At 46.1% G+C, this 16,926-nt stretch overlaps 1 protein-coding gene across 1 annotated transcript; it reads right to left on the bottom strand.

Moving 5' to 3' along the window:
• Positions 1-2,050: 2,050 nt before the first annotated feature.
• Positions 2,051-15,876, bottom strand: STX12 (syntaxin 12). Its single transcript, XM_064398163.1, has 9 exons — positions 15,702-15,876; positions 12,252-12,321; positions 10,382-10,481; positions 8,472-8,609; positions 7,546-7,589; positions 5,615-5,720; positions 5,109-5,181; positions 4,855-4,937; positions 2,051-3,497 (listed from the first exon to the last, which is right to left on the bottom strand). The coding sequence occupies exons 1-9, from the start codon at positions 15,811-15,813 to the stop codon at positions 3,408-3,410; spliced, it is 816 nt and encodes a 271-aa protein (XP_064254233.1). The 5' UTR covers positions 15,814-15,876; the 3' UTR covers positions 2,051-3,407.
• Between the last annotated feature and the right edge of the window lie 1,050 nt (positions 15,877-16,926).

Raw genomic sequence — 16,926 nt, 5'->3', positions numbered from 1 at the left:
CAGAGCCGGTACCGAGCGTGGGACACGGGAACAGAGCCGGTACCGAGCGTGGGACACGGGGACAGAGCCGGTACCGAGCGTGGGACACGGGCACAGAGCCGGTACCGAGCGTGGGACACGGGCACAGAGCCGGTACCGAGCGTGGGACACGGGAAGAGAGCCGGTACCGAGCGTGGGACACGGGAACAGCCCCGGTACCGAGCGTGGGACAGGGGAACAGAGCCGGTACCGAGCGTGGGACACGGGAACAGAGCCGGTACCGAGCGTGGGACACGGGAACAGCCCCGGTACCGAGCGTGGGACACGGGAACAGCCCCGGTACCGAGCGTGGGACACGGGCACAGAGCCGGTACCGAGCGTGGGACACGGGCACAGAGCCGGTACCGAGCGTGGGACACGGGAACAGAGCCGGTACCGAGCGTGGGACACGGGCACAGAGCCGGTACCGAGCGTGGGACACGGGAACAGCCCCGGTACCGAGCGTGGGACACGGGAACAGAGCCGGTACCGAGCGTGGGACACGGGAACAGCCCCGGTACCGAGCGTGGGACACGGGAACAGAGCCGGTACCGGGCGTGGGACACGGGAACAGAGCCGGTACCGAGCGTGGGACACGGGAACAGCCCCGGTACCGAGCGTGGGACACGGGAACAGAGCCGGTACCGAGCGTGGGACACGGGCACAGAGCCGGTACCGAGCGTGGGACACGGGAACAGCCCCGGTACCGAGCGTGGGACACGGGCACAGAGCCGGTACCGAGCGTGGGACACGGGCACAGAGCCGGTACCGAGCGTGGGACACGGGAACAGAGCCGGTACCGAGCGTGGGACACGGGAACAGCCCCGGTACCGAGCGTGGGACACGGGAACAGCCCCGGTACCGAGCGTGGGACACGGGCACAGAGCCGGTACCGAGCGTGGGACACGGGAACAGAGCCGGTACCGAGCGTGGGACACGGGCACAGAGCCGGTACCGAGCGTGGGACACGGGAACAGCCCCGGTACCGAGCGTGGGACACGGGAACAGAGCCGGTACCGAGCGTGGGACACGGGAACAGCCCCGGTACCGAGCGTGGGACACGGGAACAGAGCCGGTACCGGGCGTGGGACACGGGAACAGAGCCGGTACCGAGCGTGGGACACGGGAACAGCCCCGGTACCGAGCGTGGGACACGGGAACAGAGCCGGTACCGAGCGTGGGACACGGGCACAGAGCCGGTACCGAGCGTGGGACACGGGAACAGCCCCGGTACCGAGCGTGGGACACGGGCACAGAGCCGGTACCGAGCGTGGGACACGGGCACAGAGCCGGTACCGAGCGTGGGACACGGGAACAGAGCCGGTACCGAGCGTGGGACACGGGAACAGCCCCGGTACCGAGCGTGGGACACGGGGACAGAGCCGGTACCGAGCGTGGGACACGGGGACAGAGCCGGTACCGAGCCTGGGACACGGGAACAGCCCCGGTCCCACCGCTGAGCTCAGCACCCCGTACCCTCAGTTCCAGTTTCCAGAGGAACAAACAGGCGAGAGGGACGGAGCCTACAAATAACGCTCGGGTTCAGGCCTGGTGACACAAACAAACAAACAAACAAACAAACACGAGCCCAGTGCTTCTGTTCTCCATGGCAGTGGGACAGCCAGGGGACTCGCCTGGCAGCAGGCATGCACTAATGGACAGCTCCTACCATCTCCAAGGAGAGCTTTGGAAAAGGAGCAGAACACACAGGTCCCTAGCTTGCAAGTCAGATTTTACCATGGCTCCAAGTTCTAGCAAAAGGCAGGTAGTGAGAGCTGGCCAATGCTGCTGAGGCATGAGATTCATTTTTCTGGGGTCAGCTATTGTACAGGACTCTGCACAGAAGTACTGTGTGTGTCCTTGTGAAATGAATTTTGTGTTTTCAGGGAGTTTCATTCTGAAAAATCAGAATGAGCAAAACTAAAGCTGCAGGAAGCACTGCTGTGCTGATGTAAAGTCTACTCTGCTGAGAGGGAGAACTGCAAACACACCTGTGCCAATGTCTAAACTGCAAGAGAAATGAGCTCTGAGAGAGGCTTTTAAAAGTGTTTATTGATGATTATTGGATGGAATGACGGCGCAATAGTGCAAACCACTGTGCAATTGGGAGAACACTCCCTTCCCAGCTTTCACGTTTACTTTATTATAGACGAGACATGGAAGAAGGATTAAATACAAAATGGGTCAGTATGCTGCATTTACCACCCCCGCTGGGCTTTGGACAGATTTCTGTTCCCTCAGTGCATGTCAGTTCAGAGCTACATTGAAGAGGGGAGTGGCTGCTTGTTCTGCCCAACCCTGTGAGCTGGAACCAGCAATCTTTTTCATCTGCACACACATCCCCAGTCTGAAAATCCCAGCACTTCACTCAGCCAGTTTCTGCACTTTCTGTTTCATAAAGAATTGAAAATACCAAATGTTCACAAGCCACACATAATATTTACTGCAACACCACAAGTGAGCTTGAAGAGCACTTCTTCAGAACCAAGATTTCTGCTAACACTCTTCACTAACCTTACTAGCTTGTAAACTTAGGTGCCCACTTCCTCATTTTTAAGTGTTTTTCCCCCTGGAAGGTTCTAAAAACAGCTGGGAGTGAGCAGCTAAACGTTTTATATTTAGTGCTTGAGTCAGCATTGGAAGAGATTTATTTGTCCACTAGCAAGCGACCAGCTAGTTTGTCTAAGGAGATTGCACTGTTAGATTCTAAGTTAAAGAACATTCTGTCCTCAAGTGATGCATTTTGTGAAAAAACAATCCCAACCACACCCAAAAAAATTAAACTACACTGTTGTGAGTCTCAAGGCTAAACTGACCAGCATGTAGAGGTTCAAATCATCATCCACACATACCCTCCTTGCCTCTCAAATCTGTGACAACATCCTTTTCTTCAAGAGAATCTAGAACCACAGCCACTTGGAGACAATAAAACCATGGGGCAGATACTGGAGACTTTAGAAACTGCTGGATTTACACAATGTGACTTGGTGGTGGGCTGTCTTTGAATGTCATTCTCATTGCAGTCCAACAAAGTTACCTACACACACAAAATGTTGAAGTTGTGCGACTTGTCAAAAAACAAGACATCTCCAATTATTGATCACACTTCAGCATACAGCTGGGACAGGGAAGAACACGTTACAGAAAGCAAAACCACGATATTTTAGTTACATAAAACAAGAGAATTTGTATATAAACTGATAAATACTGTCTCCATGGTTCACTAATTCCAAATACTAGTTATCTGCACATTAGTTGCTAATATCTATTATTAGAAGTAGTTCCAACTTGTGCTCTCTCAGGGTGGTCAATTCATCTCCGAGACTAGTCAGCCTGTTTGCTCTGACAGAAAAAATCTCAGCTGTGAGACTGGGTTCCATGGGAAGATTTCATCTTGTCTTCCAGATAATGAATCCTATGATTATACAGACCACAGCAAGGCCAAGAATCAGGATACAGATCTTCTTACGGGATTTCTTCTAATAAGAGAAGAGAAAAGAAGCCACTGACACCAGGAACACTTGAGGAAAAAGCAAGGCTACTATTCATGTTACTGACTTGGGTGAACAAGAGCACTTGGTACCCCCACAGTTATTTGAGAGAAGCAACCAGTAGAGTCTGAACACTTTTACATGTTCCTTAAACTCCATGATTCTACAGGTGAATGCTTTTAATTTTAGGAGTGCAGAGGTCTAAGAGATGCAGTTAAGTTAAAATGTGACAGCTTTTGCTTCTCCTAAGGAAAATACAAGCCTCAGAGAAGGCCAAACCTTTCTATCTATTTAGATTTTTCAGGTAATCCTAATCAAACTCCAAGGCACTTCTCACATACAATCTCCCCTTGGCCACTTGGGCTTGGTGCTGCATTTCTACAATTTAAATTACTTCATGTACAGTTACTGAACTTGGATTTCACAGCTTTTCTCACTTTATTCATCACAGGAAACTACAGTCCATTCATATACACCAAATATTTTCAACTTGGCATCTAAGGATTTGAGGGTAGCTATATAGAACCTCTTCTTTCTCCATCCATAACAAAAAAACCCACATGCAAAACATGTCCAAGAGCTCCCAAACTTAGATTTATAAATACCTCAGAACTTTGGCAAGGAAGCCATGGAGAGAGAGAATACTATTACATGCTGCCAGATGGTAAAACCAACTTCCCAGCCTTGCACTCAACAGCACTGGAGTTTTATTGCCCTCCAGTACCTCCCACTTAACAGCTTGGAAGAGTCCAGTATTTATTTTCTTGTGTAAGTCCCAGCAGTAATGGGACTGGCTAAAGCAGAACCCTTACCCCTGAACAGAAGCTGGACCTGCAGGGACAAGGATGGTGAAAGGAACCTACAGAAACCACTGGTACCATGCAGCAGTGAGAGCCACTGCCAGAGATTTATGGGACAGGGGGCACTGACTATGGGATGGAAACTCAGCAGCTGGACAGGAGTGCTGCAAATCCTGCTCACCAGAAGTTACCTGAGTCTGGGCAAAGATTTTTGCATGTCAGGGTCCTGGCTGATATGTTTACAAGTTGGATACAATATCAGAATTTGTTCTTGTTTCTTCTACTAACTCCTAACAACAAAGACAGGTAAACACTTAGGCTTGCAGAGTGTGAAGTGCCAGACACTATTTACACTCTTTCATTCTAAAGTAGAAGGTGAATTTCAATACTGTGTTTTTGACTCAAGTGCTTTAAATACTCCTTGCAGGCAATTTTGAATGAGTGCCAAAACTAGTCTGGTGTGCTGCAGTCCTCAGTGTCTTGCTCTGCCTGTTTCATTAGTGCTCAACCATACAGTGACAATCAATCAAGCACACAGAATTTACCTGATAATAGGCTGCTCTCTGTAACTGCTCACTGGCTCTTTCCACATGGACTTCTGCACTTTCCACATTTGCCTCTATGCTATCTATGGAAAAAAACAGGAGAACTCATTGCAAAATATTTCAGAGCTTCAGTGTTTAAAAATTATAGCCAGAAATACAATACTTTTAATGCAAAATACTGAAAAGTTTAACCCATGTAACTTGGAAAACATATAACTGAACCAAGAAAAAACTTATTATCCAAATGCACTTACCAATCATATCTCCTTGGTCATGAATCATCATGGCTAAATCCTTAAATATCTGATTGACATCCAAAATGTCTGCCTGAAGACAACAGTTTAACAAGTTAAAATGAACAGTGGGTACAATATTTTCTAATCCTCACTTTAGTACCTCTTCTGACCATCACTCAAAGGGTCAGAATAGGCACCAGCATTCAGTGCCTTGATGTTACCACCTGTGCAACTTGGGATTAACATGGGAGCCTACAATGCTCCAGCTACTGAACATTTGTTTAATCACACCAGCAATTAGCACAGCATGAACACTCTAACATGAGTTGCTCCTGCCATATCTGAAGGATCACCAGTCAACACTGAGGGAAAATATAACTCCTTCAGATTATCTTGGCATCAATCCTCTCCAGGAGGAACTCTATTCCTCCACCACCAGCTCTCCTCAGCCCATCCCATTAATTAACACTGCATCCTTTAATTTATCTCCCAGTGCTGTTAACTGTGCAGGACTGACTGGTCACCTCTAATTGCCTGATTGCAGTTTCTCTCTCTTTAATGAGTTCAAGGTCCTGTTCAGTTATTGCCACATCTTCTTCCTGAGACTGCATCTGATTCCAATCTTCACCACTGAAAGAGAGGGAAAGTCAGTGTCTCTCTCACCACAGGTACTTCCTTGCTGCATTTTGTGGCAAAATGAATTAAAGTTGAAGAGTTTCCTACAGAACAACCCCAGGTTCTTGGCCCTGTCACTGTGTACAAGGACAGGATCAATTTGTGACAACAGTCACAAACTGGAACAATTGAAAAAAAGGGACAGATCAGGCAGTGTGAAGGCACTGGGAAGCAGTTACATGCATAGCACACTTTATTCTAGAATATAACAATTATCTACAGCATTTTAGAAGAAACTGCCTATTTCAGTTCTGCTTTTTTAAAAAAATACTTGTACCTTCCCTGCTTCTTACCCTCTCTCCAAAAGGGAGAAGTCAGGGTGAAAGTTCTGATAAAGAGCAGCCTGCAAGCACATTAACAGAGCAGAAGAACACCTGAAAAGCATCTGCAAAGACTCTTGCCTACCCTGGCATTTGGAGATAAGACTAAAGTGTTTTAGTATTTTAATTCATTAGTCTAGTAGGAATTTTGAATTAAATTACACACCAAAAGAGATATTAAAACTCAAGTAACTCTGCATCCCAATCTACCTCTCTCCTGATGAGCTGGTTCTTCACAAGTGCTGCAGAAGTTACATCAATTAGAGTGGAGCCAGTATCTATAATACAAAGCCACCTCTATGTTCAGCTTAGAATGTTCTTCCAGGGCAACATCTCCATCTTTTCAATAGAGAAGTGTGCCAGAAAACATTGGATCAGTCCAGTGTTTGGTACAACACTAAGAAGTATGTTTTAAGGTCTTAAAAGTGCCTAAAGAAATGAAAATAAATTGCATGAATAGGTCAGACACAGCTGACCATTCCAGTAATTCAGCTCTGAGATGACCATAGGGTTTGCAGATCTCAAAAGCAGAAGTTTCTGACACACAGCACACAAGAACAGCTTTGACAGTGGAATAGCTGCTGTGTGCCATCATCTCTTATCTCTGGGTCCCACTGCTTTGTGTGCAAGGCCTTCAAACCCATCCCAGCACCTGCAGAACTCAACACCTGGGGTTTCAGCCCTGGCTCAGAGGGAAAGCCCAGGGCTAAGGAGGGGACACACACCAAGCAGCTGAGCAGATGAAGGGCAGTTTGCAGAGGGAGGATGAGACAGGTAAGCAAGAGCTCTTGATTCAGAAAGTAAAGGATTTATACAGACAGGGCCAACAGATTTCAGCCCAGTTGACAGATTAATCACAGATACTTCTGGAGGGGCTCAGGCTCTCTTTACCACATAGATGATGTAACATTTTACAAAGCCATTTACCACACAAGCACACTGTTACTGCAGAAGCACTACAACTGTCTGACAGGTGACACTAATGCTGTCTTGTGCACACTCCAGGATTAGTTTGCCAGTGCACAATGTCCAGGACTTCTGAATTTTAGGCAGCCTCATTTGCTATTCTGCTGTAGCTCCAGCTGGGCTGCTAGAGAACATCCAAAGCCATGATATAAATCTGCAGCTCTCTGTGGAAAGAGTCACAGTGAGTGAAATCTGTCTGGTAATCTTGTGTTTACAGGCCAGAACACCAGGAGCTCCAGCTGCCACATCTTAAGAGCACTACTGTTCCCCTCAGGGTAGTAATCACACACTCTGGACTTAAGGAGGATAAAATACTGTCATATGTGGATTTTACATAGTAGATTACATGTGCTGTAATAGTTTAATAGTTGCTTTTCAACTCTTTTTGCCTTGCATTCAGCCAGCAGAGCCTGGCCCAAGTTACAGCAATATATCACACTATAAAAACTTTAGTTATATGCAGTGAAAACCTCAAGAGTACAAGAAGTTATTACCTATCAAATGAAACAAGCTGTTCTTCTCTGAACCGCTCATCAGCCTGGAAGAGATAAATGAGTCACCACTCTCACACCACCAGCACCATGCACAAAATCACCAGCAGTATCTTGAAGACCAAGGCACATACTGTCCAGAGAGTTCCTGGAGAATGGCACTCTCACTGCAGCCCTCAGATTTAACTCAGGTTATACAAGATTAGTTTTAGCTTCATCTTTAGATTTAAATTTTAGATTCAGACTGTCTCTGCAAATCAGAGGCAACTGAATGATCAAAAGCAGCCAGTCCATGTTCTTGGATCAGCTTTGCAATGTTTGCAACTTCCTTTCCCAACATGAAGCAAAAACTTAAGAGCATAATTCAACAGATAAATGTGTTCCCTTGCAGAAATTAAGAATGCATACCTAGCAGAAAGCCCTGAGGCAAGAGGAGAAAAATGCTTTCATTGGCCATTTTGTTATGAATTCTTAGTAGCCACAGGGGTTTGTCAAAACATAACAGTGAACATACTTTGGAGATATTAGCAGGACAGAAATTATAAGAATATAAAGCAACACAGTGTGAGATTTGAGATATAATTTAAGGTGTGGTAAGCTTCATTCTAAGTCTTAAATTTTATAGCATAGGGCTGACATGAAGTGAAGAGCACCCTGCAATACTTTGCTCTTCACTATGCTTTGACTTCCCACCTCATCTTCTGCAACATTTGCAACTACCAGGATTCTTTCCCTCCTCTACGCTGACACTGGAGCACACTGTAACAAGAAATTACTTCCAACATCTGGAATGGAAAACTACTGCACCAAGGCCTCAGCTTCACTCAGAAAGGTGTCAGTAAACAGGTATGAGGTTGGAAGGCAAGTACAAGATCTCTCAGAAGACTCACAGTTCAGTATATCACTGCAAAATTCCCATAAATACTTACAGAAATACGGGAGCCAGCTCTTGCCCTTGCTACAGTCTCTTTTTCCTTCTCTGACACTCGCCTCTGTACTGCCTGGAAATTGTTTAAGGCTGTGGAGAAGTCATTCATTAATCGTTCTTTCTGGAGCCTCTGCTGGCGCTGAGGAATTGAAACACAAACAAGAGTTTAGACATTCCCATCCATGATAAAGTGACTGTCAGACTCTTACAAACCATCACAACAACAACAATGAACTGGCATTCAGTGATCTTTTGGTGCCAGTAGTCAGAACAAAAGGCCCACCATGTTTTAATTCCTTACACCAATGCTCCATGCCTTGCCAACTGCAGGACAGCTCTGTGCAATAAGGCTCTCCAATTTCAATCTAGCTCTAAAGTCTGAGTAAATAATTACTTTTATTCTAATTACATTCCTGTAATTCACCACATTTAACTACATACCTTTCAGTTACCTACAATGGCTTTTTCCTCCATTCCTTCACTTTGCAAACCTCACAGTCCATAACAAAATACACACAAATCCACACTTAAATCACAAAAACAGGAAGCCCCACACTTCCAGAACTACTGATAACACCCACTGTCCCAGTCTCCTAAGCTGTCTCTCCCAACCATGGCACACTACAAGCCTGTTATTTTTAGATCAGATAACATCCTTAGTCCTGATAACCATTTCAGTTTATCTTTTCTTCAAATACATTAGTTGCAGTAATCCTTTTCATCCTCATTTTACAATGTCAATTTATTTAGCCTCCATAGGACATCTCCTTTGAGTGCTGTGACATTCCAGCAAATGGGAAATAAGAAATTGTGGAAAAGCTTGTCCCAAGGTCAGTTTTTATGTTTTTGGATTGAGAGATTTACAAAAGCTGGCTCAAATTGTGGGACTTCCAGGACTGCAATCCTGCAATGAGCTTGTACCAATTCAACAATAACTTCAAGGAAAAAAAAAATTTCAATTATACTTTTTCTATAACAAGCCACTACAGCAGCCTCATAATACACTGAAGCTTCCATCTGAACCCTCTGGAAGCAACAACCCTTCTTCCAGAGCAGATCCTCAGCATGCTGATTGCAGCTTCTGCAGATTTTGACTGAATTTTCCCTGGGCTGCATTCAGTGAGATGCACATGACAGGATTTTGTTCATCACAGAAGATTAACTGAAAAATATTTGCTGAACAAATCAGCAAAGCATGGCCATGCCTCCAACTGGCATAAAAACCTTCAATACAGAATTAGATCAAGACAACATCTGCTGACCCACATCCCCAGATCATCCTACAGATCATCCTACACAGCACCCCAAAAGCAGGCAGTGGTGAATTGACACCAGCAGCAGAGGACTGTCCCTTCCCTTTCCCACAGGGAGCAGGAACTACTATTTGGTAAGAGAAAATCATAATCTTTGCCTCATCATATTTTGCTTTACTCAAATATAAGCACATTGAGTCAGCCAGCTTCCCCCCTCCACCACTAATAAATCACATGCAAGGGAAAGCTTTCTGGCATGCTCACGTCTCATACTGGTAGACAGTTTGCTCTGAATTCTTATCCTAAAACACTACCTTGCACCACCAGGCACTTTGTAAACAAGATTATTTTTCAGAAATTTACTCAGAAAACCAGAATTGCATACTGAGCTCTCCCCAAACATTTAGGGCCTCTTATTCTCATGCAGGGGAGTTTTATACCTATTTGCTCCTGGGAAACATGGTTTTCCCAGTGTCACATAAACAGCCAGGATGCAGCCAGCTTAATGAGTTTCTCTACTTCACCATCATCCTTCATTACAAAAAGCTGCTGTCTTTTCAGCTGTGCCAGTTCAGGCTTTGTGACGTTGTGGTCTACCCCAGTTTCATGACATGAGTGATCTAGACCTATGTCCAGAAAGTTCTGCCTGCCTACCTACCTGCTCAGAAGCAGACAGGGGAAGTGGCAGAGACCCCAACTCCTTGAGATATTCATTGGTCTCTTTGGCAAGGCGGTTTGCAGAGTGCTGCAGCTGTTGTCTGAAACACAAGTTCAAAAGCAGTTACACAAGATCTACCTAAAAAGCAGCCACTGAGCATTTTAGCACCCAGAATGATGACTAAATAGGGGTTCTGAGATCACACAGCTTTACAGTAGGTTTTTTCCAACCGAAAGGATCAGAGATGTACTTTTCTTTTTAATGTCAACTTGACTCTGGACTACATTTTTAGAAAAAGATTCAAATAATTTCTTTGCTCCCTGCTAACTAGTATAATTCAGTAGCTTAAAAAAAAATTTTTTTTTTGTCCAATGGCATAAGAGAGAAACAAATTTATTCACAGAACATAATCCCACTTTTAGGGTGAATTCCTTATGGTACCAATTAGTAACTAACTCTTCACTTGACAACCACCAACTGCACTGGTTAAATGTACATTTGATAAAAGTACAGAGACTCTGATATTAAATTCTTAATTTTAGTGAAAAACAGTGATCAGAAAGAAGAATCCAGATTCAGGAATTGCAAGGCTTTCCCTTAAGCCTTTATGTTTTCCAACAACACTGCAATATGAAGATATTGTTGTGAAGCATCTAATACAATTATATAAATCCTATACTGTAAAGTAGGAAGGAAAAATACTAAAACCAGAAGCAATTTCTTTTGCATTCAACAGGTACAGGATGCTTAAGTGAAAGTCACTTTCTTGGCCCAATGGACACACAAATCAAGGCATCCAGGCTCCATTATTGTATAAGCTGTACATGTAAACTAAAAACACCATCCATGCATTTTGGCAAGTTGGAATGGCAGCTGACAATTTGTGGGGTGCAGCCACTCTCACCCCAAAGAGGAGAGATTATGCAGTGACGTTAAATGGGAAGACATCTGTTTGGTCACCAGTGATTAATTCTTTAATCTTCTGATTAAACAGAGATTGAGTCAACTGAGCAGCTCAAGGAAACAAATCCCTTTCTCTCCCAACTGGACTCTGATCTCATCCTTCAAATGTGGTAAGTGTATCTTCCACCACAAGTCATGAACTTATCCAAAAATTGCTATTATAAAATCCAGGATAATTTAAAGATTCACGGTACTGTCACATGAAGAGAGAGTGGAAGAATGTACTTTTAAGTTTTCTTTGATGACCTCAGAAATTATGTGCTATCTATGTTCCACAAGTTTGTGAAAGACACACGGACACAGAGAACCCCTGTACAGTCTCTCCAAGGGTCAGTCTGAATTACAGCTGTTTAAATATCTTCTACATTGTCCCCCACTGGCATGTTATTCTTCTGAAATGACACATGACATTTTGTCTGCCACATACAATAGCTAATCTTTCTACTGACTAAATCCATCTGTACTACAAGCTACTTTTTCTCCAGTTATGGGGCTCCCTGACTGTTTTTCCTTACTGGTGCCATGTGAGCACCAAATACCTGGTATGGCATTCATTTCTTCTGAACCACGTGTGAAGCTAGTGTGACTGCTCCTCAGAGGACAGCTAATGCTAAAGCATGGCTGAGGTACTACTACTTTTAAAAGAAAATATTAAAAAATTATATAGAAGAACAATGTAGGAAGAACTGTTCCTACCCAGCAGTTTGGAATGGCTTCTCCAGAGTCCTGCAGAAACACCTTAATTTGTCCAGTAAACTATTTAATGTGGCTAGTAATTATGGGTTTGCAGAACTGTATTAAATTTATCTAATAAAGCATTTCCCCAAAGCAAGTAACCCACTATCCCTAAGAATACAGACAGAAATGAAAGAACATCTATACCAATGTTTGCTCATTTAGTACTCACAAATTTTCCTGAAGTTTGCTGGAATCCTGCTTGGTTCCCAGCTGGCTCATCAAATTCTTTATTTGAGCAGCTGAAGATAAAGAGAACACAAGATGAGTTAGTAAGACAAGTTCAAACATTTTATTCCTTCTTGAATGTATTATTTTAGCTTTCCCCAAAAGAAAGCTAAAAGCTAAATTTATTTCAGTATCTGACTTAACCTAGTAAGGCAACATTTATAATCTTTGCTTTAAATATATACAAGTATCTTATGGGTGGCTAGCAAGAGGATGGGGCCAGACTCCTCTCCCTGGTGTCCAGAGACAGGACACAGGACAACAGCCACAACAGAAACCCAGGAAGTTCCATCTAAATATGATGAAAAATCTATTTGCTGACAGGGTGACAGAGCCCTGGGACAGGCTGCCCACAGAAGCTGTGGATTCTCCTTCCCTGGGGTTATTCAAACCCTGTGTGGACGCCCTCCTGCACAAGCTGCTCAGGGGAACCTGCTTTAGCAGGGGCTGGACCACATGAACTCCAGAGGTCCCTTCCAAACCCAACAGTTCTGGGGTTCTGTGAAATGCAAAGTGTATTTTGAACATCCCCACCTATACATGATCCAGCCTAACAAACTAACTTTCAGACAAGAAAGTCATAGTGAGGCACAGATGCCCTCAAGAGAAGTCAGTGGAGCTAAGAGCTTGTGCACTCCTTTTCCTCAACCTTTTCAGACCAACTAACAGACTGTTTCTACCAGCCTTGCTATTTCAGTATTTTAGGCTACCATTGCTGCAGAAAAACTTCATTATGCTGTATTGCCAATTTTACATTATTTTTAAGTTACTTCAATTATTAGTGCTCTGTTAAAAAAAAAAAAAAGTGCCATGTGTTGCTATTTATTTCAAAATTCCCCCGTCCAGACCTGAATTTTTCTACTTATGACAGTCCAAAGCTTTCACAATACTGGCACAAACAATCTTTCAAGAACAGATAGCAATGTGCACCTCACAGTTTGCCTCTGTCAATTTGAAATCATGTTGTAGCACAGAGAGGTATTTTAGATCTCCTTCTCCCTTATCTCTGATGTTTTCCCACTATTTTCTTTGTGTAGGCACTCATGATCACAAAACCACACAATGAATCACATCAAACCATTAACCTACCTGAAAAGCAAGTACATTTTCTCTCCCCAATCCCTCTACCTCAGAATTCTTTTCTGACAGATCAAGAAGCTGATACACTATATTCTGTGGCAGCACAGATTTTATCATTACTGAAGTGCACTCACAGCACTCAGCACTTACAACAGCAGTACAAAGATTGATTGTCCCAAATCAATCATGAAATCCAAGCTATCTCATCATGCAGTGAGAGGCAAGACCAAGCAGGATCACCTTAATACAGTTCCACAGGCAACTGAATTGAACTGAATTATCCTGATTTTAACAAGAGTTTCTTCCAACTCATCGACACCCTCCTGTGTGACTTCTGCTTTCAGCCTGGAGTGCCTGCAGCTGATTAAATGTGTTGCTGGAGAAGCATCAGATCCCTACAACAGCCACTTCTTTTAAAGGGCTGTCCAATGCCTCACAACAAGGGCAGCTCAGCTAAGACAGCAACAGGAGTCAATCAGTAATTAGCCAGTAATTAGCTTTTACACCCACCAAGTGTATTCACACCTAGAACTTCAGACTTCTATTAGGTTATACAGTGAGGAGTTGGTTGGCAACTCCTCATATACTGAGCTTGGCTTCCAGCAAGCAAGTCTGCACATATTTCACAGCTCTGTCAGACACAGGAAGGTCAGAAAAATTCATAGTCAAGCTGGTGACAAACGGCACAAGGACTGCACTCTGTGTGGATGCTGAGCACTTGGCAAACAGCACTTGTGCCATAATGTCCAGACATTCTGTGACTTATTTCTCTCTGCATGGGGAGATTCTTGCAGAGCCCCATTTCCAGGCCAGGAAATCCTGTCCTGCCCTGAGCCAGGTTCAGCAGTTTGCTTTGCTTAGTTTATCTCGGCCAACAGCAACACACACAGCCTACACAAAATGAGAATAAAGTATCTAGGAAATGAAAGGAAGAGGCTGGAGCTCTTTATTCTTTGGATAGTGGGCATGCACCAACACACAGAGCCCCTCAGTTTTCCATCTCCAAGCCCTTTAATTTCAGGCTGTAGAGCCTTTCACACTGTCTGACAGCTAAGGTTTCTTGAAACACCTCCATCTCTCGTCTAGTTGCAAGTCTGCTATATTACCTAAGCAAACAACACTTTTACCAGCTCAGGCCATCAGTTTTCTGTACATTTTGTGTGGAATGCTCACTCCTGAGACTCCCAAAGAAGTGAATAATACTCAGCTGTGCATACTGTTTGCCTGCTCTTTTCCTTACAGTGGAAAAAGAAATGAGGACAGCCTTAAGGCTTCAATATATCTTTTTCTCTTGTTTTGAATAGAAAGCTTTTATATAGCGTGTAATAAAGTTAACTACTGTAACATTAAGTCCGATGTTCTGTGTGTTCCCACCCACCTCAATAAAACTGTACAGCTATTTGTTTAACTTGAGATAGCAGTGCATGGAGATAGGATGGCTGCAGGTCATGAGACAGCAGAAGCCTGTCCTATGAGAGAGAGAAGCTGAGCTGCTTGGAACAGGAGGCTCAAAGAAGGAAGGAAGGAAGGAAGGAGAAGTGGAAAGGAAGAAATAAAAATGGGAAAAAAGGGAAAAAAACCTCAACAGGCCATGCTATTTGGCAAACTTTGAAACAATTCAGCAATGTCTACAGCAAGCAGAAATGAACATGACTGAGCTAAGCATTTTCAGTAACATAAATAGCTTTGTATCATCAGAGAAGTCACGAGCTTTCTGAGGAACCAATATTTTCAATTGATCTAGCACGGGCACTGTCTTCTTTAGCAAAGCCTGTATCCTTAGGAAGGACTACATCAAAGACCCTCCTGGGCGTGACTGCTTTAATGAGCAGCAATTCAGCGATCAGTACTGAGAATCCTACGATTATCATACAATACCGGTAACTTTCTCTAATGACAAAAAAGTGCAGCACCGTGTCCTCAGGGACATCCTGAGCAGGACACTGCCAGCACAGCGAGGGGGAAGCCGCATGTTCCCACGCCCATTCGACATCCCTGGGACAGCAGCTGCCCCACAGCCGGTGACACCCCGGGCTGCTGCCGCCCACTGAGGGCACCGGGCTGCCCGAGGAGCCAGCGGGGCTCGGTGACAGCGACAGACACACCGAGAGTCAGCCTCACCCACAGCGTTCACCCCGCCCTGCAGCGGGCTGGGCATCACCGCGCCCGGCGCCTGCTGTGTGCCCGGCCCGGCACGGACAGCCCTGCCCGGCCCGGCTCCGGGGGGCTCTGCCCGGCCCGGCTCCCACCGCGCTACCGGCCCCGGGGCGCTGCCGGGCCGGGCCGCGCCGTCGCTCCCCGGCCGCGCACTCACTGTACTGCGCGATGCGCTGCACGTTGCCGCTGCATGTCTGGATGATGCCGCCGAAGTCCCGGGGCGGCGGCGGCGCCCCGGGGCCGCGCGGGTCCAGCGGCCCGTACGACATGGCCGGGCCGGAGCGAGCGCGGGCCCCGCTGACAGCGCCCGCCCGCCCCGCGCCTGCGCGGCCGCCGCGCCTGCGCGCTGGGGGCGCGGGCGGCGCCGCCGCTGTGAGGGGAGAGGGGAGCGGAGTGAGGGTGGGAGCGCGCCAGCCCCTCTGCCATTGTCACCCCACTGCCATTTTCACCCACTGCCAGTGTCACCCCACTGCCGCTGTCCGCCCAGCACTGCCATTAGAACCCCTCAACCACTAAAGCATCACCCAGCGCCGCATCCTGCCCGACGCGTCTTGAACACCTCCAGGAGTGGTGACTCCGCCATCTCCCTGAGCAGCCCCTTCCAATGCCTGGCAGAACAATTTTTCTAATATCTCGTGAATCTCTACTGTCTCGGCTCAAGGCCATTTCCTCCTGTCCTCTCACTGCAGGCACAAGAGAAGGCACAAGAGGTACCCACCTCTACAACCTGTGTTTGGGCACTTGTAGAGAGGGATGTGATCCCCCCTGAGCCTCCTCAAGACTAAGCAAACCCACTTCTTTATAACAGATATTATTCTAGAACCTTCACAAGCCTTGTTGCCCTCCTCTGGACACGCTGCAGCACCTAAGTGTCCTTTTTGGAGTGAGGGGCCCAGAACTGAGCGCAGTGCTCGCAGTGTGGCCTCACCAAGGCTGAGTGCAGGCGCCTGGCCTGGCCCCTGCCAGGGCAAACTGAGCTGGCAGTGGTGGCAGGCTGGGCCTGGGAGACACCCTGTGAATTTTGGGAGGTGGTGGCCCACTTGGGGCACAGCCCCTGGACATGAATGCTGGCCCTTTCCCTGTAAAAATAAACTCACCCCCACAGTGTGTTGATGTCTGTTTGGAGGAGGTGTTTAGCACTGTCAGTACAGCCCGAGTCATTGGTGGCAGCCACTTTGCTCTGGGAGAAATCCTGTGCCGTTCGGAATTTTAGCAGGCAGCCCACTCAGGGCACAGCCCCTGAACACCAACACTGGCCCTTTTCCATGGGAAACAAAAGTCACCAGGCCAGGTTCCTGATGTCAGTTTGCAGGAGGCACTTGGCACTGTCAAACCAGCCACAGTTGCCTGTGGTGGCACCTTGGGTCTGGGAGGCATCCTGA

This window comes from Passer domesticus, chromosome 24 (genome assembly GCF_036417665.1).
Source record: "Passer domesticus isolate bPasDom1 chromosome 24, bPasDom1.hap1, whole genome shotgun sequence".
In the NCBI taxonomy this organism is placed as follows: domain Eukaryota; kingdom Metazoa; phylum Chordata; class Aves; order Passeriformes; family Passeridae; genus Passer; species Passer domesticus.
The sequence above is the reverse complement of the archived record's forward strand: the minus strand, read 5'-3'. Positions and strand labels throughout refer to the sequence as shown.